This window comes from Denticeps clupeoides, chromosome 20 (genome assembly GCF_900700375.1).
Source record: "Denticeps clupeoides chromosome 20, fDenClu1.1, whole genome shotgun sequence".
NCBI lineage: Eukaryota > Metazoa > Chordata > Actinopteri > Clupeiformes > Denticipitidae > Denticeps > Denticeps clupeoides.
The window spans coordinates 14,057,202-14,081,893 of NC_041726.1; the positions used below are offsets into that span (position 1 = coordinate 14,057,202).

Below are 24,692 nucleotides of genomic sequence, written 5' to 3' on the forward strand. Positions count from 1 at the left end.
CAGAAAATCACTTTTTTTCTGACTCTTCAGCCAGACAGATCAAACCGGAGCACAAACACCGGCAAGCTACATATCAAAATTAATACTTTATTGTGTGAGGTGTGCCATCACTTTTGGTAGCATTTTAAAAACATGCCATGCTTGACTTGGCATCCCTCTTTTTCCATGAATCCCACTTTATTAGGACCATCTGGTCCTGCAGCTACTTTATTAGGACCGCGTGGGGCTGCGGCCACTGTGCCCGTTTTATGCGACAAAAGCCCGGACAGGCCAATCAAAATTTCTTCTAGAATTTTGGTTTCTAGTTATTCTTTTTATTTTGCAATGAAATTGCTGGAGAAAGCAAATATTGCATGGATTTGTTCAGTCTAGTACAAAGGAAAACATTGTCTCATATAATGTCACGTAATCTAACTTTAATTTTGGACAAATGGTCATTCAGCACTTTGGTCAAATGTGAAAAACTGGATTAGAGCTTAATATTGTCTCAGAGAGTCAATGCGTTCAGGTCTAGAGGATCACGTGAAGAATCTGCCTGGACAGATCATTGAGACATGACAACCCTGTTCCATTCTACTCACCGCCAATAAGCATGGTGCAGATGGAAAAGATCTTCTCGGAGTCTGTGTTGGCCGACACGTTGCCAAAGCCCACGCTGGTGAGGCTGCTCAGGGCAAAGTAGAGGGACGTCACATAGGAGCTCCGAACCGAAGGGCCGCCTGTCAGCACCGAACCACTATTCCCCCCTGCTTGTCCTGTCGCTGTTCCGGTCCCGTTCCACTGGCTTGCTGTTGAATTCCAGGAAGTAGAGTCTTGTCCAACCAGTTCTGACCCAGAGGACACATTCCATTGGCTGCCATTGGCCATTATTAGGCCGTCCAGGACAGTCGGTCGCAATGAATCAGGGAGTAATGAAGCTAAAGGGGACAGGACATAGGGTGTGCCCAAGCGTTTTGCCAACTCATACAGCCACCCTGATGACAAACCAACAACAACAAAAAGTCAGAATTTTGAACATATTCCATTTGTACATTCCAATGTGTCAAATTATTGGATGGCACTGATTCAGAAGTTTATGAAAGTGAAGGTATTGAAATAGATTTTTGTTTATGTCATTGTGATACATAGCAAGCACAGCACATGGTGCACACAATAAAATGTGTTCTCTGCATTTAACTTATTTGTGAGCACCCAGGAAGCTGTGTGTGGCGACGGTGCCTTGCACAAGGCAGTTTGGGATTTGAACCCACAACCTTTCGGTTGCAAGTCCACTTCCTTACCTGCAAGGCCAGCCACTGCCCCAGAAAAATTCATAGGTGGTCTCTCATCCCATTATTAACCACGCCTGACGCTGCTTAGCTTCTGAGATCATATGAGATCAGGCATTTTCAGGGTGGCATGGCTGTGAGCTTGAATAATAGTCAAGTCAAAATACCCCATATTATTACTACTGCTAACACTGCTTAATATTGGATGTGGAACCCACCACACCATGGGCTGTCTAGAATATCTAGCTAATGGAGAACATGGAACCAGTCAAGCAAAACAAAAGCCCAGGCAAAGGGGACCTTGAGGACCCTACATCGACCCAAAACAGGACTGACTCCAGGGCTTGCTTTTTGACAGATATTAATTTGTGCAAATTATGTTTGGTCACATGCTTGAAGAGACTGATTGATTTTGTGTGTTCTTGTGCACTGAAAAATGTGTGTAAGCCAAACAAATCAATGTTTATAAAAACAAGGTGAGATGTAAAATATATTAATAATGGCATATAAAACTTGGTTTGACATCATGTCACAGTTTATTTGAATTAATTGGCTGTAAATTTGTGGTGGAATTAAGCTAAATTAGAAAGTCTATGTGTCAATGTGTATTATGTCTGTCTGTGATAAAGTTAATGAACTGCAATTATCAGTTCATTAACTTTATCACAGACAGACATAATACACATATTACACATAGATAAAATCTCTGTAAACATTTTTTTTTACAGATTTCAGTAGTTTGTAGACAGCAAAGGTGGGTAGAGTTGCCACAAATTTCACTCAAGTATGAGTAGCATTAATCTAAAATAATTATAAAGTAAAAAGTAGGCATCCAAAAAAAATTAGGAGTATAAAAGTTTATAGTGATAAGACTACTGGCCTGAGTAACTGATGGAATGAAATATCTCATTTGTTTTTAGGAAACCATGTATTCAGACCAAAATGTACTTTTTCTGGTATTTTATAATAATAATAATAATAACTTATTAAAGTACAATTTGTAATAATTAAAGAACTAATCTTACAAACTATCATATATATGCTAATTATATGTGTTAGCATTAATATGTCTGTGCTGAACGACGAGTTTGGGACTCTATGCTGCCACAGTTTCTGTGTGGTCATGTGACTGCATGGCTTTGTCTGATTGGCAAATACATCTGAATGGTGAGACATCTACTAGCGGCGTCTGTCTGGCTAAAATAAAGCATATCTAATGTATTCAATAAATGGTTAAAAAAAAGTGTTGCCCAATGTAGCGAAGAGTAGAGTTTCTTATTCACAAATGTACTCAAGTAAAAGTAAAATGTCTGGCGGTGTAAACCTATTAATTTTTTTTTAAAGTTACTCAGTAAATGTAATTTTCTACAACCCACTTTGGGTGGACAGTCCCTTATTCAATATCACTAGTGAATATAAAAATACAGAAAGTGGTTGTGCACCTCCTCAATCTTTTTCCAATCACATTTATATGGACATTAATTGCAAATCAGGGCTAAATCCTTATTCTTATCATGCATATGTAAAACTGAGATAAGTATGGGAAAGTGGCTCAGTTGGGGAGTAATGAGGAGATAATCATTAAATATTTTCATTGGGTCGCATCTGATTTTCTGTGCATGCCTGTAAAATAGGTACAAATGCAGACACACTACAATCATGTTGCTTGTTTAGGAAAAAAATTATGCAACATCAGCAAAACAGCAAAAACTGAAACTGATTTTATAACGAATACTGGTCTGTTTTCTTGAGTTGAAAAATCCAAAAGTTCATGGACCATGACTCAGTGCATCTGCACGGCATCAGATACTCAATGTGCCCCTCTCCAAGGTGCTGAAGCTGTGTCAGTCTCATGCTGCACATCTCAAATTTATTTGAGCAGATGTGCTTTCATCTTGACTTTAAGATAAGGCATCAAAAGAGGCCAAGGTCTGGCTGGGTTCAGGGGAAGTGGATCTCTGAGGGCCAAGTTTGACAAAAGCAGAAAACCAATGAGGGGGAAAAAGAAGAGTGAAAGGTGGTGAATGAGGGCACATGATGGGGGGGAGCCATGAATTTTTACTGAGGTGCAGCAGATGTCACTGTTCTGGAGGCTGACTGTGGCTACAAAAAGAGCAAGAACACGGTCACTAAAGTTTCTTTCATCCTGGCCAAATCTAAAGTCAGCTAGAGGCAGAGTTATGGCACACATTGCTGTTTCTCAGCAGCCATCGCTGTCCTCTTTTTTAAAAAAAAAGTCCATATGGACTGAAAAGGAGAGGTTAAGGTCTACTAAGTCATACAAAAAAATCTGGAACAAACTTGGATCCTGTTTTCCTTTTGACTATCCTGTCTATTCACCTTGACATAGGCTTATCTTATATTTGAAATTAAAGGTCCCCTGACATGAAAATGTAACTAGAAAGTGGCTGCAGTGGCTAGAAACGCCGATAGGTGTAAAGAGTATTTCAGAGAGCGGCAGCTCAGATGGTCGGATCTGGAATTTGTCCCCTTATGTTATCATAAAGGTAAAGGTTACCTCCCGTTTCTCATGCTTTTTCTGACCAGAGAATTTCCCACCCCTGTACTGACTGCCATGGCTTGAAAAAGCGTGAAGCATTGCAGTTGCTCGGTGATTGGATGTAAAAATGAGCACAAATATACTTTTTTTTAGTTCTATAACACAAGACTCTGATGAACCAGTGGGTTCATTTTATTTTTTTCTGGAAAACCTCCTACACAACTTCCTGTTGTGTAATTCTGCACCATGGCTGACTTCAGATACAGACACTAAGACCAATATAAAATCAAAATAAGAATAATAATAATAATGTCAGAGGACCTTTAAATTACGTTAGTATAATGACAATGCTTTGGAAGTGGTATCAGAATTCCTTACACCACATTAAAATGTCCTCTATCTATAGAACAGACAGATGTTGAGACAATGAGATTCTGAATCTTTCAGCTTCCACTCTGACCAAATGGTCAGTAATCTAGTTCATACGTCTGCGCTTTTCACTTCATGATCTTTCACTTCTGATTGGACTGTGTGTAAGAAGGATTTTGGTTGTCGACCACCTGGAACCTATTCAACGTTGTGTTGTCTGAGCTAAGAAAATCAAGCGCCAAAAAAAGTTTTTATTATTCCAGTCCACATATGGGCAGTGCTGAATACAGCTAAATCTATAGCTTTGCGGGTGCTCAGCATTAGAATTTGAAAGAGGCGCTGATGTGAATGCAGCAGGACCTCTTTCTACACCGTTTCTCATGTAGATCTAACATGTCTAGACTAAAAATGGGGCAGCCTAGGTCTCACTGTTAAAAAAAACATTTGCCAACAGTTTCTTTCTTACTCATGAAACTGATTCATCTTCTGTGAGGGGTATCAGTGATTCTCTAAGATCTAGATGTAGTGTTTTCATTAAACCTTTCTTCCCAGAGCATAGCTTTAACTTGAAATAATCTGTCAAACTACAGAACTTTATGAAATGTACCGTATTAGACAAAGTACTTACATGGAAAAGCTGCTTATTCTGACACTCAGATAACATCAAAAGTATTTAATTCAGGATTTGGAGCCTCATTTTGACATTAATGTGCTCTGTAATTTACCTACCACATTTGGTGCTGGTTTAGTACAGCCCGTTTAACACATTTAGCATTCCTTTGTGTAAATTTCAACCGTCATGTCCCGTTTTAACCCTTACTGATCCAGGGATATTATCAGCATATATGACAGGATGTGTGTGTGTGGTTTTTCCCATTTCCTCTTTAAAAAATCTTTTAAATGCCTAAAATTAATGTTAAGCAAACAACCAGGCGAACCATTTTCAGGTGTTCATTAAATTTGCATCATGCTGGCATCAAGAGGTGATCCACAAGCCATTGATACAGTTCTTTGCTTTACTGGCATTTTAGTTATATTGAATATATCATATATAATATATTGAACCTCAATATTACAATGAAAATAACCTCTTCTAAAGATTAAAAAAAAAAAGTCCACATTACCACCTCATGTGCACTTATGGAATATGATGTGGTTTTGATTAGTTGAGCACAACCATTTCCTGGCTGGGTTAAATTACATAAGAGCTTCAGCTTAATGTACAGAAATAAATGCATGATGGAATTTAGGTAGTGTAGTGACACAAGATAAACAGGTAAATATAATATAATATACAAATATAATAATACAGATAAAGATCAGTTGCATTGCTGTCTCATTGCATGTTCTTTTTTTTGCGATGTGAGATGGAGATCATGTTGCACTCACTGACCAATGTCCCAGGAACTGGGGCTGTTATTCTCAATCTCACGACGGCCGATGAAGTACCAGACACATGCCATCCAGTGGGCCAGAAGGGCGAACATGGACATAAGAAGGGTGAGGACCACAGCACTATATTGGGAGTAGCGTTCCAGCTTTTGCAGCAAGCGCAGCAGACGCAGCAAGCGCACCGTCTTCAGCAGGTGCACTCCAAAGTACTGCAGAAAACACGAGCTGTTCATGAGCCATTTAAACCCAAAACAAATTCCTCTGACAAAATGTCTTTTTATTATGAATGTGTCTATGCATAACATCCTACCAATCTAGACTATAAAACATTCAATTGGTGTTTCTTCCTTAACAGGTAGCGGTGTGCTACAGGGTTCTGTATAAGGTCCTATTTAGATAGCTCCATGTTTTGAGTGTATGAGTAAAACAGAAGTATACGTGCAACTGAATGGGCTTAACCATCATTATTAGTAGTAATAGTATTGCTTTTATTGTTGTTGTTAAAAACCCAGATTATGAGAAAATTTGCAGCTGAAAACCAATAGAATATAGTGAGCAAAATATTCAGCAGCATTAAATCAAATCATCTTGGACAGAATCTCAGTAAAGGTTCTTTGTTATGTTTAGGGAACGATGTTACATATTAAGCAAATCTCATGCAGAGCAGTGTTTCGGAACCCTGCTGGGGCACCCCCTGCCAGAATGATGAATTTTTCGAGCACTTCTTAATAAGGCTCAGGTGCTCATTCACAACCCTATGCTGAATGAAGCAATGGAGAAAAAAATCTGGCATGGGGCAGAGTCGCCAGGAATAGGGCTAGAACATAAACACAGACAATTTAAATAATTATCCAGATAATAGACAGAATTGTCCAATTAGGTCTGCTAGGAGTAGCGTGTGCTGTATTATTGGAACCGCAGGGCTATTACTTAAACACTTTGAAGAAAAATAGCTTGGAGAATGAATACGTTTAATGTGTTTTACGTAGAAATTGCAAAGATGCTTGTCATTCACATTCACTATTCCCCAGCCCAACACATGCACACACACTGACTCACCACACTGATGTTGAAGGCGTAAAGCAGGTCAAAGGGCAGGGCAGCAATCAGATCCACAAAGAGCCAGGTAGTGACGTAATGTATACAGATAGAGCGTGCGTCATACACAACTTGGCCTGACATGCTAACAAACGTGGTGCGGAAGTTCAGCACAATGTCTGCCAAAATACACATATAACACTTTAAATGCAAAGTTCACCTTTGAAACACCAAAAAGACATACATTTGGTAAATATGACCACTATAAATTGTAATGAATGTTAAATGTTAAAGTTAGTGTTAAAGTAGGTCCAGTGATTTAAACAGCCAATAAAGTAGAAGGTTTATCATTTCTAAGATGACAGGCTCAATGTGACAGGAAAATGCTTTGCATACCCAGCATGAAGAGTATCTCCACCAGAATGTCACTAACGCTCGGCGGGCTTCTGGGAGCTGAGCTGCCTTCGTCCCGTCCCCCAACCACAGTGAAGCAAACGTTGTAGGGAACAGTGACTGCTACATAGAATGTGGCCAGGAGAATCAACCAATCCCAGCCAGCCTTGAAGGTACCATAGTGGAGCAGGATGAAGCGAGACTTCTGAATAGCTGCTACCTTGTATTCTGGGATGGGTGGTTTCTGGCCGAACATGTTCTGCATGAGTATGAGGAAAATAGAAAGAAACAACCACACATGCATAAAAAGGCAATGTTTGCATAATGACTTTTATTCCGACATATTCAATTTACACAAAAATAACTGTATGTTCAGTATTTCTTATATTTTAAACATATTAGCATTAGTGAATTACAATTAGCCATCTTTTAACTAAGACATAATCTATATTCCTCCATCTATACTTTCTCTAGTGTCCACATTAACAATCCTACAGCTTTACCTAGTACTGCCTCCTTAAATGACAATGATTCCCAATAAGCCACGACTTTGAGATAAGCCTAGTTAAGAGGACACATTTTTTTGCCCAATTTTGAGGTCCTTAGTCTTGTTGCTGACTGAACCCTGATATATAATACCCTGATATATAAGATTTCCTTTTTTTTTTCAGAACTGAACATTGCGCAAACAAAATATATATTTTGTACACCTTTTAAACAAACTGTACTGCTCAGAGGCTAGCTTTAGTGTGGCCATCAGTCTTTTAATCAATATGATATGAATGAACGTTCAATTGCTTTTTCTTTCCACTGACTAAGTCTGGGGTCTAAAACTAACATGAAAAGCCAGTGCTCTTTGAATGCAGTTCTGCCCTTTTGCTTTTCCTCTTTGATCTGGATGTTTATTGACTGAGGGATCTCCCGCTTAATCCCTTCAATAAAGTCCAGCTACACGCCCGTTAAATGTGTCCTACTGACTTAGCCCTGGGAAATGAGCTGAGGAGTCTTGCGTGTTCCGAGTAGGCATTTTGAAGGTCAGTCTTCTTTTTTTTTTTTTTTTTTTGCACTTAATAAAATGAGGCCACCAGTGGAACAACAAGATCTAACCCGGGTTTGTCTCTCGTCAGATCATGACAGCTGTGGAGAGAAGAAGGGTGTTGTGTAAGTAGTGATAAGTCCAGTAGGTACTCATCTGATTTAAATCGGGCATCATGTAGAGCAGCTTTGGTAAGAGATATGGCAAACAGGGTCTAAAACCTCCACTTCTAAATGCCAATGTGTGTGTGTGTGTGTGTGTGTTATTCACATTGTTGATCTTGAGCTTGCTTTTGTCCTGTTTCTGCAGGTGACCAGACAGCTGGTAGAGCACGGCTCGGCTGCGGCGACGGTTGGCATTGAAGCCGGGGGGCCGGGACACCCTGTGCACTTCCAGGCCCGTCTCCTCATCTGCAAAGACACATGAATGGAACTCATGAAGGCCTAGCTGAATTTCAGGGGGAACTATGATGAGCAACACCGACAACTCCTTAAGTGTGAAGATGTGAGAGTTGTACAAATGACGATTTAGTGTGACTCTTAACACTTTTAAACATATTTTCAGTTTTAAGTACACTTGCCTATGCTCTTTGGTCCCATTCAAGAAGATTTAAAAACTACCCATTATGCAAATTTAACTCAGTTTCGATGTTTGAACAGTCACTGGAGCAGAAACTGGATATAGTCGTTCTGATGGCAGGACTGGAGCCAGAAGTTGGTTGAAAGTAGTACTAACCGCAGTGATTTTCTTTTTCAGTTGAAATTATCATCCACAACTGTCACAATGTTAATGGCATTGCAAAAGAAATACCGGTTCAAGACCCCCTTTGTGTCCTGTATATGCTGGACTGTGCCAAGCTAAATTGAGTTTTTTATTTACACTTCACATAAATAGAGAAAAAATTAAGGATTTTTATTCAAGTAATTAAGTGAGAAGGAGACAATCAGTATCGACAAAATATCATTTGCATAATACATAATTACAAAATATTAGCATCAATATTATTCATTATTGACTGTAATCCACATCTACATGTATTATTTTTTTGTCACTGTAAATTGTAACATGGCCTGAGTGCAACCCTGCTCACTAAAACACTCCACTATTTAAAAAATAACTTATCAATTTATTTCCAAAACTCTTTCGTGAGTAAGAAATAAAGTAAAAAAATACTGCAAAACTTGCAGATATACCCATATGCTGAGCTTTAAATCATTGCAGACGTCTCGTCCATATTTATTTTATAACGTGCAGTCATGGCCAAAAGTTTTGAGAATGACACAAATACTAGTTTGCTGCTTCAGCGTTTTTGTCAGTTGTCTCTTTGGCATATTGAAGTATAATTACAAGCACTTTATAAACTTCAAAGTTTATGCAAAGAGTCAGTATTTGCAGTGTTGGTCCTTTTTGTTCAAGACTTCTGCAATTCGCCCTGACATGCTGTCAACTTCTGGGCCAATTCTTGACTGATGGCGACCCATTCCTTCATTTACATTTACATTTACAGCATTTATCAGACACCCTTATCCAGAGCAACATACAGTCAGTAGTTACAGGGACAGTCCCCCCCCTGGAGACACTCAGGGTTAAGTGTCTTGCTCAGACACACAATGGTAGTAAGTGGGATTTGAACCTGGGTCTTCTGGTTCACAGGTGAGTGTGTTACCCACCCTTCATAATCAGTGCTTGGAGTTTGTAAGAATTTGTGGACGTTTCTTGGTCATGGACCCAAAATTTCAATGTTTTGTTCCACTTAGTTATCACTTTGGCCTTATGGCGCGGTGCTTCACCATGTTGGAAAAGGCATCGTTCTACAAAAACCTTCGTTGAAAGGGGCAGGGGCAGTGGTGGCCTAGCGGTTAAGCGGCCCCATAATCAGAAAGTTTCCCGTTCGAATCCTGTGCTGTGCTGCAGTATTTCACAATGACAACCACTTCACTTTCACTTCAAAATCTTTTTTTCCAGATACCTCAAACAATCTGAGAAAATGATTGTCCCCCTGTCCAATTCCTTTACTTTTTGCAAAATATCAGCAACAGAATATCTGTCTGTCCTTGATGCTTTCTTGGAGACAAGTGGCTTCTTTGCTGGCCTTCTTGTCACCAGGCCACCACTGTGTCATCTTACTGGGCATGCAGATGCCCTCACACCTGCCTGCTGCCATTCCTGAGCAAACTCTGCACTGGCGGCACCCCGATCCCGCAGCTGAATCATCTTTAGGTCCTGCCGCTTGCTGGACTTTCTTGGCCACCCTGAAGCCTTCTTTTATTTACAACACTTGAACCTCTTTCCTTGAAGTTTTTAATGATCTGATAAATGGTTGGTTTTGTTGCAATCTTAGTAGCAGCAATATTCTTGCCTGTGAAGCCCTTTTTATGCAACGCAATGATGCCTGTACATAACCAAGCGGAAGAACAATGATTTCAAGCTTCACCCTCCTTTCAAAGCATCCAGTCTGCTATTCTAACTCAGTCAGCAGGACAGAATGATCTCCAGCCTTGTGCTCCTCAACACTCTCACTTGTGAGGATCACTGAAATGATCTCAGCAGGTCCTTTTGTGGCTGAAATGCTGTGGAAATGTTTTTTGGGATTAAGTTCCTTTTCATGGCAAAGAGGGACTTCACAATTCATCTGATCGCTCTTCATAACATTATGGAGTAGTGTCATGATCCGGACTAGCGCCCAGACTACTGGCAGACCCCAGTGATCAGACCAGCAAATAAATCCTGGTTCCTGACAACTGCTTTACAAGGACAAAACATGAAACAAACCAGAGGGTCACCACAGCCACCACCACCATTACAACTACAGCTTCAGGGATCTTCAAATGGACCAGTAACATCATTATGGACACGTAATCTAGACCATGACACTGAATACATCCTGGACTTCTCCAACCCTACAACCGTAGGACTTATTATTAAATCATATCCAGCCCTGCACTGACACCATTTGCAGGCTCACTCTACCCTGGAAGGGGGTCCCTCTCTGTATCACTCCTTCCCAAGGTTTCTTCCTCTCTTTTTTTCTCTCTCCTAGAGTTTTTTTTGTGTGGAGTTTTTCCTTGTGTGCAGAAGGGTCAAGTGTGGGGGGTGTCAACTGTAGGGCCTGTCAAAGCCCATTGAGACATACTGTATGTGATTTTGGGCTATATAAGAAATAAATGTTGTTGTTGTTGTTGTTATGTGTAGTTTCTGTAGTTTAATTCACACAAAATGCACACTAGCACAATCCTCAGTTCTTGGGAAATGAATAGGTGCCAAACACCAGTTTCAAAACACTTTTATGTTGTGTCCCCCTCATACCACTGTCCAATGACAGAAGTCCTGCCAATCGTCCAGCAGTGGTCATAATCCATGCATCTAAAAGCCCAAATAACCTCCTCTGTTGCTAAAAAAAGTGTTATTCTCACTTTCTCAATTTTTAGTGCAAGCTAGACAGACGACATCGTAAACGCTGATGTTTTTAAGGCTTGAGCAGAAAATTGGCACAGGTTGGCCAAGATCAGCAATAATTATGTTAATTACTCATAAAATTCTGTCATTTTAGGGAACTGAATGGAGGGCAAATGGCAGCTATAATGCTGCTGTTTAAGAATAAGCACAAACTTATTATTTCTGACACCATTATTTTTTGTCTGGGTGCATTTTTAATTGTTAAAATAGCAAGAGAAGAGCCACCTGTATGCAAATTCTTGATATATTTTTTGCTATATGCTAATTGCGCCATTTAAAAAAAGGAAATCCACTCTCCCTTTTACCTATTCTTATGGTCCCCCTGTGTCTTTCTCTCTCTATCCCCATTCCAAAGCTTTAATCGTCCCTATGCTCTGTTTCACGAGGCCTTCTGCTTTCTGTACACACATGCAGTACCCCGTGTGAGGTGGAAAAAAACCTGCCGTTGCATCATAAAATCTTCTCCTCAGGGCCGAGCCACTGGCGTGAGGAACAGACGAGCGAAAGCCACCATGTCTTCAGAATGTTAGATCTCGTTGCCTGATTTGTAAGCTAGTGATTGGTCTTTTTTCCCTGTTTTTACTCGACACTCCCAGTAGAGCTCTTATTTTGGGCTGGGTATTAACGTTGGCTCGAAAACGCCTTCGCCCACTGGGCACGTCCACCAGAATTACATCAAGAGTCTTCAGCACAACTAGAAATTACCAGAAGTGAACGAAGAAGTGCTGTTCTGGACTTTTAAATGTATTTCTGCTGTGCTGTAGGGACAGTGGTGATGCTGCATTTCCAGACATCCTCAGAAAAAAATACTCAACCAGTACTGAGCCAGAATATGAGTATGACTATGCAAGTTGTGGGTTTATGTCTATAAGACAATGACAATGCTGAAGTGTAATTTACAGATATTATTTTGATTTATTAAATGCATTTTTAAAAAATATGTCTTAAGGAGTCATTTAAATCATTTAATAATTCATAATTACACTAATAATTACACTAATAATTTAGTAATTACATTTAATGATAATTAATGACTAAGTAAAAAACGTATAGCATTATTTCCACTGTATTATATACAGTGGCTATAAATGTCCATATGGACCTCCGGAGGAAGTGCGTTTATGGCTTTGTCAGTACAAATCAGCTTCTAAAGTCACTGTAAAAGCTCACCTGTCTCAGGACCTTGTTCGGGGTCTTGGTTCTTCTTATTGTCTGTGATGTCCTTGTGGGACACCAGGAAGAGCACCACCTCACCCTTCTCATTCTTAATGGGCACAATGTCCAGCAGACACCAAAATTGAGTTCCTGCCCAATGACACATGGAGAGAAAATTGTTATGATACCATAAGCAAAATATAACTCTTTCAAAGTCAAAGATTGATAATTATTCAGTAATAATGTGGAACACACACATAAAACGTTTATGGGCACCAGGGTAAATATGCATTTTTAATGTACAACAAGTAATTATTTTATTAGCACAAACCTAAGCCTGACCTTAACCGGACCCCAGCCATAAGAAGCAAATGGTGTAATGCGTAACTGTGCATTTGCAAGAAAATCAATTGTTATTAAATGGGGCAGTGGTGGCCTAGCGGTTAAGGAAGCAGCCCTGTCATCAGAAGGTTGGGGGTTTGAAGGTGCCACTGAGCAAAGCACCATCCCCACACACTGCTCCCCGGGCACCTATCATGGCTGCCCACTGCTCACCAAGGGTGATGGTTAAAAGCAGAGGACACATTTCGTTGTGTGCACCGTGTGCAGTGCTGTGTATCACAATGACAATCACTTCACTTTCTCACTTTCTAAATTTTTATTATTACATATTTTGTTTCACTGTAAATAATCCCATGTTCATCTGAACGTTTGATATCAGCATCTGGATTTGACATTTTCATCCTTATTTCTCATTCATTTCATGCCCCCTTTGAATTCAGATTTATAACACGTATTCATGAAACCCCCTTTCACAAACCATGTAAATTCTCATTATATGGCACAGCATTCACTTTATTCACCATTAGGAGAATATAGGCATGAATGACGGTTACAAATATAATGTTGAAGGAACGAGTGATTTATATGTAAATTAATAATAATTTTCCGCACAAGCAACCGTACACAATGTAATGTGTATGTGCTGAAATTTTCACACTGAAAAAAAATCACTCGTTAAAGTATATTTTATCTTTCAAAACAATCACAAATAATATTTGAGCTTTAAAAACCTTTGGTAATAGAAATAGAAACAAACCAGGAAAAAAACAAGAAATCCAAAAATTCATGTAAATCTATACTGATAATATCCTGATACTGTTAATGAATGCTTTGTTAGTCAGCGTTATCATTTATCATTTTGATCTAAGATGACCAGACGGCCAGATGGTTACACATGAATTGGATTTGAACTGAATTCAAACATAGGGGGGAAATAGTATACTGTTGATAACATTTAACTAAATGGTTATAGTAAGTTATTGTCATTATGTTGCACGGCAAGCACAGCACACAGTGACACAACAAAATGTGTCCTCTGCATTTAACCCAACACCTTAGTGAGCAGTTGGCAGCCGTGGAAGCCCCAGGAAGCAGTGTGTAGAGACGGTGCTTTGCTCAATGGCAACACAGTGGGACATTGGCGGATCGGGATTTGAACCGGCAACTTTCTGATTACGGGTCCACTTCATTACCAACTAGGCCACCACTGCCCCACATAGGCTCTGGTATTTATAATTTTATCATCTACTCACTCACTATTGATAACAGCTTCATCCAGATTGCAGGAGCCCCTCCCGGAACATTTGAACAAGTGAATGTATCAGTCGGTATAAGTGACTGATGATCATTTCGTGGTCTTCAAACTGAAAAATCTGACCCTTTCTTTAAGCACTATCCCTACACACTCACTTCATTCACTCTTGTTCATTTTTGCAGATTCTGTTATCCCCACAGTGAGCGTGCTCAAAATTATCACTGCTAGATTTTGTCCAGAGGGCAGTAAGTGCATCAAGCCCCATTTCACCCACTTATTTTTATTTATTTCCTGTCTTTATTTAAAGATTTATACTCGATGGGAAGTGTCCCCGTGACTGACAGGCCTGTGCAAGCTGCACTGCAGTGTTCTCAAGGGACATGTTACAGGCAGGGCACATGAAGGAAAACAAATGAAAACAGAGGCTGCGACATGCCAAAGTAAATTGGGAGTTCGGCCATAAATAAATAAAAGATATATACAGCATTTTCATTTTCTTTTTTAATTGTTTATCAGTTGATTGACTTGTGCCATATTCTTCATAAATCATAAACTACTGATCGCATTTCAATCCTTTTGTCATAAAAAAATGTATTCGCATCAAAATGTAAAAAAAAAAAAAGCAAAAAGCTCTAATGTAAAAGTGATGCCAAACATTTAAGCGAACAAGTTTACCCCCATTATGAAAATCACCTTTAGAAACAAGATTTGCTTGATGTGATCATTTAACGAATTTGATGTGGGGGTTAGAAATTCAGCAAATAATGGACAGGGAATGGCTGCCGGGGAAATAGAAAGTCAACTGTTCAAAGTGGTCTCTATATATGCCAGCTTACTCTATGTTTCTTTAATACGTGTGCAGGGTGCCATTTAAAGGCATTGTGAAGGGGTAAAGTGTGAAGCCTCCCAGCTGGCGGGGGTAACATTTCAATGGATGGATATCTCTTTTTGGACAAATTTTAAAAAGACGATAGTCAGACAGAGGCAGCTTGGAGACATGAAAAAGAGGAAATAGCACAGGGAATTTGACTTTTTTTTTAAAGCTTTTGTTAGCTTTTGTTGAATCATGGCCACCATCCACTGCAGAAAACTCCTCAATTCCCCAACTGCCCACCAGCCACTGTGTACTTTCACCTTGCAAAAGTATTTGTGTTTTTAAATTTTCAAAATCTAAACTTATGTAATTTGTTTCAAGTGTATTTACTAGCTAGATAGTAGCTTGCAATCTTGTAATTCCGCCTTGTACCACAAGAGGCGATGGTGAGATGGTGAGTTTAGTGTCACAGTAAACTGTCAATTGTGTTCTATTTCCAGAACATTACCTGAACTCCCTACTCCCTGATCCCAGGTCAGGGAAGGCCAGACAAGGGAACTGTCCTCAACAAAATTACTACATTCTCAACAACCTGTACCTAGTTACTAGTACACAGTACACCGGGTACAGTTGGTGGCCGGGGCAGTGGTGGCCTAGCGGGTAAGGAAGCGGCCCCGTAATCAGAAGGTTGCCGGTTCGAATCCCGATCCGCCAAGGTACCACTGAGGTGCCACTGAGCAAAGCACCGTCCCCACACACTGCTCTCCGGGCGCCTGTCATGGCTGCCCACTGCTCACTCAGGGTGATGGGTTAAATGCAGAGGACAAATTTCACTGTGTGCACCGTGTGCTGTGCTGCTGTGTATCACATGTGACAATCACTTCACTTTAAATAAATTAAAAAAAGTTATAAATAAAAAAATTGGACAAGGAGAACAACAACCTACAATAATTCATCGGCAAGTTCATTTTTGTTGCATGCAGTGCCTGATGGGTAATTGTGCCTCCAGCGAAGAATCACTGTTCACATATTCCCTACAGTTTGGAATCTTATTTAACATGAAGTCTAACGATCTAACTTTGAGGTTTGAGGTGAGTAGAGCTGGGTCGTTGAGTCCAATCAAAGGCATCCAATGGCTGAGCGACCTGGCAGCGGCCATCTTGCTCCTGTGCCACCTTGTTTCCGTGGCGCTGCTGGTCGCGTTATTACAAAAAAATTCCATGTAATATAAATTGTATTACTACCAGAAGGTTGTGGGTTTGAATCCTGAATCGCCAAGGTGCCACTGAGGTCCCCTCACCAACGCCTTTCACGGCTGCCCACTGCTCACAAGGGTCATGGCCAAAATGCAGAGCACACATTTTGTTGTGCTTCACAATGACAATCATTTCACTTTCTTTCAGCCATGCAGTGAATGGAAATCAGGCACGACCAGAATAAAAATTTCAAATGCATACATGACACAGCGTTTTTAAGAAGCAATTTCTGATGAATTCTTACTATTTCATTATTTTGTTGTTACTTAGCAACAAAACAAATGAATCTCCTCAATAGTGTTTTGAATCATCTTTTTGAGCAACAATTAACTTACTTGTAAATGTCGACAACTGAAGTACATAACCACAGTTACTGCAGCTGGTATGTAAAATTGTCAGATGCTTTAGTAAATGTAACGTTACAATTTCTGCAAAAGCATTTGGCTCAAACTGAGTAACGCTTGCAGCTTTGTCAATTCAAATATAGCACAAGACAATATAATACAATACTTTTGTGCTTTTTAGGTAGTACTGTTTACTTATGTGTGTATAATAATAATAATAACAATAATAATAATAGTCTTCCATATTGTTATATTGTTATATTATAGTTACAGTCTGGTGAAAGTTACTGGCTACCGTTTTGGGTTCAGTTGGATTCGCTGCTCTAAATTTCCTTTACTAAAATTCCTGGATTGGTTTGTTGTTGTTGATGTTTTCTTCATATCTTTTTTAATAAGAAGCCACTAATAGTGCAGCCCCATCACCTGCATTAAAGAGGCATTTTGTTCATGAGACTATCTGTTATGATCAAGATCAAGTGCTGCCACACTGAACAAGAAAACCCTCTCAAGGGAAATATAAAAAAAACCAAGATGAGAGGAAGTCTCCAAAGACAAGAGTCCAATTTTCCAGAGCATAAATGAGCCTTCAGCTCACTGCCTCTGGACTAGTCAGCTTCCAGTGCTGACAGGTAGACACTAGAAAGCATTACTGCCTGGAAATAAAGGTCAGGGATCTGTGCCTCTGACCTTAAACAGACAGCTTTAGTCACTTCAGTCACTTCAGTCAATAAATACAAAAGAGAATACTAAACACTAATAATGGCTTAGCAGGACACACAGTGTCTTACAAAGTGTTTCATCTCTTATTGAATGGTGGCGTGATTCTGGTTCTAAAATCTTACAAAATTTAGATTGGTATTGGAAATTAGTGTAATCGATTATAACTGTTTTATAAAAGGAACATTGAGCTCTTCAGGATCTTTAAATTCCAAATTTTGAACCCATTTCAAAGAAAGGAAAAGTTCTTAAAAACATGCCCTTTGATTCTTGTTGTGAGGCCTTGGCAGTCCTAGGCTAGCCAGGTGCCACCAATTCACATGTGTGCCGGGTTCTAGTCACCCACAGTTAGGTGACACCAGTTAGGTAGGGGGGACTAGGATCTCATTGTGGGACTGGCTCAAAGTCGACGTAATTCTGCACAACGGCTGAATTTCATAAAGAAATTCAGATACAGTATTCGGGCACGCTATGGCCGATTTAAAAGCATATAAAAGCGGTCTGTCCCACGTTGTCTTGTCGTGGTCACAGTGTTTATGTGAATGAAGGTGAGGGTGTTATGAGCTGGGGTGGATGTGCGTGTAAGTATGGAAGTGAGGGTTTTCTCCCTCACTTCCTCGTCCTGCATTTTTGATGTCTCAGTTTTTCTGTTTCGGTGTTTCTTTTGCTTTTTTTGTTTCATCCTGCTGTGTGTTTGTTTTCAGTTTATTAAAATCACACTTTTCTTGATGTCCAACCCTGTGGCATAACACTCTTAATTGAGTAATTTTCACCACTTTTTACTTGTACTTGAGTAGAATTATTTTGGAGTAACGCTACTAATAATCCAAATCCCACCAAAACAACTGTGAAACTCCAAACTCCATTCCTTCAGTGAAATGACACGGGTGTGAAACGGGTTCTTGGAGTTCCAAGAAGATCACTGGCAACCTCGTGGTGTCATGTCTCACCTCCCTTCTTGTAGAAGACGAGCTCGGTCTTAAACTCCCGCCGCTCGTCCAGAGCCCCCTGTATCTGGGCTGTCAGTCGGTCGCTGGTCTCCGGCCCATATAGGAAGTGGCACGCGCAGCTCTTTTGCATCAGCTCGGCCCGGGCGTAGCCTGTCAGCTCGCAGAAGCCATCGGAGCAGTACACGATGGGGTAGAGGGACTGCACCTGAGCGTTGCCCAGCACAAAGTTACTGTCTGTAGAGAAAAGGGAGAAGGAGGGAGGGTGATTTAAAGCATTGTTAACGCACACGGACGCACAAGCGCTCACACACCCAAACAGAAGAGATCGATCTCAACAGCTACATCTTTTTTACAACAGTGTAGCTTCAGCCTTGCATAGTGCTATTTCTTTAAATGTCACATCGTTGACCTAGCAGACTGCAGGTAGTAACATTGCTTCAGAATTCTTCAGAATTCGGGTTGGATTAAAGAGGAAAAACAAAAACATGGATTCATTTTGTGTAGAAGCCACGTTTGGCCTGAAAACAGCTTTTTTTTTAATATAGCTGAGCTGGGTCGAGGTGAGTCGGAGTTGATGTGACCTCAATCTGAATCTGAATGTGAATCTCCAGCAACAAAAAAAAACTCTGGTTGTGGGGACCCTGAAACGCCGTCTCCAATTTTCCCGTTACAGAGAAAATCGTTTTCCAATGTGGACGCAGCTTCGGAATTCATTTCCATTCACTGGGAAGTATCCATGAGGAAATGACGTAAGTTTATCTGTTTACTTGTAACATTCAGATGCTATTTTGCAGATTGTGATAAGAAAACAATGTTTTATGATAGGATTGTTGTTATGCACAGGTGGATAATTCAAGTTAAATGTGTAGGGTGGTAGTAGCTTATGAACCCGAAGACCCGGGTTCAAGTCCCACTTACTACCATTGTGTCCCTGAGCAAGACACTTAACCCTAAATTGCTCCAGGGGGACTGTCCCTGTAACTACTGATTGTAAGTCGCTCTGGATAAGGGCGTCTGATAAATGCTGTAAATGTGAATGTACCTACTCACTGTGTAAATGTTGTAATCTTTTTTTTTTTTGTATTTTTTCTGTGCAGTTTTTATGCACCTGCATTAATGAAAGAGAAGGCAGTCATGGATACAACAACTTACTACCAGACTCTTCATTGACTGGTTAAGCTCGGTGTTTAGTCCGAGTTGCTACTCTCTGTACTATAGTTAGCTATAAGTACAGGACTAAGTGTTTCGGCCCTTGAGTGGCCTGATCTACTCCTGTTGAAGGAGTGAAATTTACTGCTGACCAGTTTTCCTCATGCAGTGTGACGGGAGAATGAACGGATGTCCTGTCCAGTGTGTACACCTGTACAAATGCTGTCAAAAGTGGGTCTCCTATTAACTGCTGTCCAAGCAGCAATAACGCATCACCTTTATTCATTCTACTGAAATAAAACCCCACCCTGAAGCCACAGAGCGCCCACTTGCTCTTTTGGCACCCAGCACTTTTTTTTTTTTTTTTCCAACCCCTGTGAAGCTGGGGACAATGGTGTCCTCAGCTTGTGGTTGTTTAGGCCTCCCTCCATGGCAAGCAGTAAATGGAAGATTTCTTTTCACACTGGCTGGAGCCCATGAGTGTGAGTAATATTTATCAAAAATCCAGAGTTTATTGCTCTGGCCCGAGTTGCAGACATCAGTAAATCGACTGAAGGGGCCTGAAGAGACAGGGGCCTGTGAGGCACTATTAAATATTGCAGGAGGTAATGATTGAACGGCGCCACCAACGGCAAGTTCATTTGCTCGGTATAATGAAGTGCATGGGAAAGGGGGAGCGTTAATCTAATGAGAGCAAAATAGAGCGAGAGAGAGAGAGAGAGAGAGAGAGAGAGAGAGAGAGAGACGGATCTTGTTCAACCAATGGAATAAAATCAACTGTGTAATAAACATGAACAGAAGCTCAACCACTTGCAGAAAATGAAAAACTATATTTTAAACTGATTTCATCACATGAATAGTGCTCAAACTAATGTCAATATCAGACTTCACACAAATGAACTTTTGTAATCTACATGATTCCACAAACTGGTTGATTAAACAGAAAGTCTGAATAATTGCATAGATTTTTGCACAGATTGCTGCTTGCATTGATCTACGGTGACAATTCCCTCTTGAGTCGACTCAAATCATATGAGACCAGAAAAATTAAATACATTTTGGTGTTTTTGTATGATGGAAATGCTCTTTCTGCTAGGAGTGGTTTCTTCCAGGATGATGAGGATGATATCTCCATCCACATGAGTATAAAACTGATCAATGTTATGACCTTCAGGCACTAGATTACATTTCTCAACCACTGTCATTAGAACACTCTGATCAAAACATGAAATGGTTCTTTTGTATGACTGATATCCATCTCTCTAGTAGGCATCTAATCTGAGACTGGCAGAAGAATTGAAGCCGTTCTGATAGAATTATACATTGTGTAATTTCACACACACTCCGTACCATTATTTAAGTGTAATAATTAGTTAATAGCATTTTGAAGGGGGGCAGTTTAATGTTGCTTCCCTACAACATTCGTCCGTTTTTTTCAACTCTAGTCAATACTAGTCCAATCTCTGGTCATCTCCAAACTGGACTACTTAAACTCACTTCTGCCTGGTCTGTGTCTAAGTGCTACGCGACCTCTTTGCAGCACGACTTTTTTGCCCGGTCTGTCAGTAACACGGTTGACACATGAAAGTGTTTATCTGTGTTGTCATCATCCACAGCATTTTTTTTATTATTATTAAATGATTATTAAACTCAACATATAGAGGAGGGGGGTGCTTGCCTACAAAGCCAAGATCCTACCTCAGATCTCCCATCACTCCTCGCTCTGCACCGCGATCTCTTATCGATCCGCCCGCACTGCTCCACTAGGAAGGCATTCATCTAGACTCTTCTCTGTCTTGGAGACCAGGTGGTGGAATGAACCTCCACTAGGTGTAAGATTTTCAAACAACAGCTAAAAACCTAAACCTAATGTAAATGCTCAACATTACAACAATATCTAGTTTATAACAAGCAGCTGAATCGGCGATTGCTAAGCAACACCGCTCAACCATTGCAATAGCTGGATACCGAAACCATTTCATGTAATGGTAAAGAATTGCACACACATAAATTTGCCAAGTTGTGTCTAAATGCACATTCGTTTTACTGAATGATTAAAAGAATAGCAGTGATGTGTGTGGTGCCTCTGGAAGTGTGGCTGGTTGTATTCATTACTGATGGGCTGACTTGCCTCAGCCGCATCACGGAAGTCCCCAAACTCTGCTGATCCCAACTGGCCAAGGGAGCAGCTGCGTTCTCCCGAGAGAGAGAGAGAGAACGAGAGAGAGAGAGAAAAAAACAGCAGGTGTGTGTGTGTGTGTGTGTGCCCATCTTTACTCTTCACCATTGTCTGTAATCCTGCTGGCCGCAGCTGTTAAGTCTCACTTGTCTCTGACAATTACACCAAACGCATCCAGGGCCTTTCCAGACTCGTAACCATGCAGCACAATAACAAACATATAAACACACAGAAAATAATGTGACAGCGAGCTAATGACGAATAATGACACTGCACTTCGTTTGCTTAATCAGCACAACAAAATGAATAAAAAAAAAAACCCAGATCAACGCGTGTATCGAACTACACACTACGAGGTTTCATGTAGACTTGGAGCAAGTGGGGAAGGACTAGATACAGGAGGGAGTTTAAATCATCCAGAATGATGATTTAGGGTGTGTGAGAGCTGCCAATCATCCTTTCTGGGCCCCCCTGTTTTACACTTCATACAAAGGTATCACAGAAAAAAGACAGAGTTTCTCTGCTCCAAGATACAAATAACTAGCAAGCAGTATCTTTCCGACCTCATTTTGCCATGCCTAGTTTGGTTGGCATTAAAAAAGTATGGTGGAAACGTGACATTATTTAATTGGGAATAATAAAATTCAGCCCAAAATGAAGCAGCAAACTGAACGTCAGCAGCATCTGTGGGTTTGCTGGATGTTTCCTGCTGAAAATCGTCTGTGAGAATTAAGTGGCGGCTCAAGCTCGAAAGCATCAAACTGTAGCAACAGAAACAGAAGATTACAGTGCAGCTTTTCTTCTGTCTATGGCAACACCATTCTGCAGCTACAAAATTGCTGCAGAATGAGTACGTGGATTTAAGTAAAGTGAGCGTGACACACGCTGTCATGCCCTCCTCCTCTACTAGTCTTCCGTGGCTCGTTTGCACGCGGCCTCGGTCATTAATCCCGAGATCGTGAATTCCCTGTCCCCCAAACGCTCCTCAGCCGTCTGGTTGCTCTGGAAGATCTACCCGTCTTTATCCTGGTGTTTCCCAACCCTGGTCCATCCTGGAACATTTGCCGTTCTTCACAACCGGTCACTATAATTATTAGCTAATAAAGAGACGAATGAGCCTAATTAAGGTTGGATTGGTGTGAAGATGTACCTCCACCAAAACACTGCTTTATTCAACATATTACCTGGTTTTTAAATTGTGTAAAAGTTTTCATTTTTTTACTACAATCATTGATGAAATTAGATTATTTAATTTAACTTTTTGTTTCAGAAAAGGTGCCACTTCAAATAACGACCCTGTTATTTTAGGATTTATAAATAAATATAAACGGGATTTATGTCTCAGATTATCATGATAAATTTTGTCTGCTTGATTTATCGTATTCAGTAGTATGCAATGCTTATTGTCCTGTGAACGTTATTGCACAATATGCAATATGCAAACGTTATTGCAACATACATGCAAGCATGCATTTATCGCACCACAAATGTACATGTAAATACACAATGGGAACTTGTAGATCTCTCCTGACCCTTTTCAGAGCCGAAAAACACTCCATAGTTCTCGTTTAATCTGTCCAGAACATTTTTTTAAAAATGATAACACGAAAACATTTTGCACAGTCAACTGTAGGGCCTATCAAAGCCCATTGAGACATGCTGTATATGATTTTGGGCTTAAAATAAAAAAGGAAATAAATGTTGTTGCTGTACGGCTGTAAGGCAGAGGTAAAGAGCGTGCCGATTGAAGCAGCAGGCCTGGTTACGACCTGATGGCTGCGGAGAGATAAATCAAGAGGCCGCAGACGTGGCGGTTGTTTGCCGAGACCAGAGCTCATGCTCTTCGGGAGACTGTGAACAGAGCCGGGTTGCTATACCGGACTGAGTTTTGTTGTGGAAGGCTCCCCCTTTCCCATGTGAGTGTATTCTTCAAAACAGCCTCTGCTGTCACCGCCGCTGTTCGTCAAATAAATTTACAAAGTCTTGAGCCCTTTGAAGAACCTTTTGAAAAAGCTCCATTTGTACTTTAGTAAACCCCCCCCCCCCCCCCCCCACACACACATTACCATGGTTGCCTTGTTACTCCGCACTGGTACAGCAGGGATGCAGTATCAAGGCTGAGAAACATGTTGTCTCAGGGAACATTTGACACAGTCCTGCCGGCAACATTAACAAGCGCACAGCCTTTCACTGCTCACTGTTATCCGAGGAGCTCAAGGTTCTTCTAGTTTATTCAGAGAGAAAACTATTTGCTATCCACAACTGAAGTTATAATTATAGAACACTTGTGAAGTTGTTATTTCTCAGAACACAAGAACCAACATCTCCACGTTCTCAAAAAAAAAAAATTAATTCACAGCTCACCGAACATTTTAGACCGGTCTGTTTCAGAATCCTACTGTCGGTGAGATCTTGCACACACAGAGCCAGACAATTAATGCGAAAACACACAACTTAACACCGACCTTCACAATGGAAAACAACATTCAAAAACCCATATGGCCATAAGATGAGAATTTCGTTTTTGCATCTCATTAAATCAGCATTTTAAATTTAAACATGTTGTGCAACTGTGTGTTAAGTTAAATGTGGATTCTTGCACATCATTTGCACATATCTTTCATATGCTTTAACCTGGGCCTGTACTTTCCGTTGGTTGTTCTGTTAACTTGTTTCATAATTAAGCACAGAAATGGCTGCATCAATATTGCATGGATATTGACACACCAAAATTAGCTCCATCTGTCTCTGCTTAATCACATAATTACTTAACTGGACTCCACTTGTCCAGTGAAGGTGTCTGTAGTGAAATTCTCTTTCATTTTAAGATCATTCATTATAAAATAATATCAAAATATATAAATTAGCATGTTACCAGTATTGTTTATTTGGTATATTCAATATATAGGCACGTTAAAAACAGAAATTCTGCTTCTAGTGTTCCACAGGCTCTTCTTATTATATAATAAGCAGAATTGAACAGAAGAAAAGTAAAGAAGATTCTTTTAGAATCAACATATAATTTATTATATAGTGCATGAACCATGTAAGTGGTAACATCACGTGAGTCTAATGAAAA

At 40.2% G+C, this 24,692-nt stretch overlaps 1 protein-coding gene across 2 annotated transcripts in view; it reads right to left on the reverse strand.

Annotated features, from left to right (window-relative positions):
* The window catches only part of kcnh3 (potassium voltage-gated channel, subfamily H (eag-related), member 3), a 105,767-nt gene that overhangs the window by 23,272 nt on the left and 57,803 nt on the right, over positions 1 to 24,692 (reverse strand). For both annotated transcript variants that reach the window (XM_028963184.1, XM_028963185.1), the window contains 7 exons: positions 18,286 to 18,519; positions 12,623 to 12,757; positions 8,267 to 8,406; positions 6,964 to 7,219; positions 6,589 to 6,746; positions 5,531 to 5,738; positions 582 to 974 (listed from right to left, as the gene is read on the reverse strand). In XM_028963184.1, the coding sequence (XP_028819017.1) occupies positions 582 to 974; positions 5,531 to 5,738; positions 6,589 to 6,746; positions 6,964 to 7,219; positions 8,267 to 8,406; positions 12,623 to 12,757; positions 18,286 to 18,519 (1,524 nt within the window). The remainder of the gene's footprint in view (positions 1 to 581; positions 975 to 5,530; positions 5,739 to 6,588; positions 6,747 to 6,963; positions 7,220 to 8,266; positions 8,407 to 12,622; positions 12,758 to 18,285; positions 18,520 to 24,692) is intronic.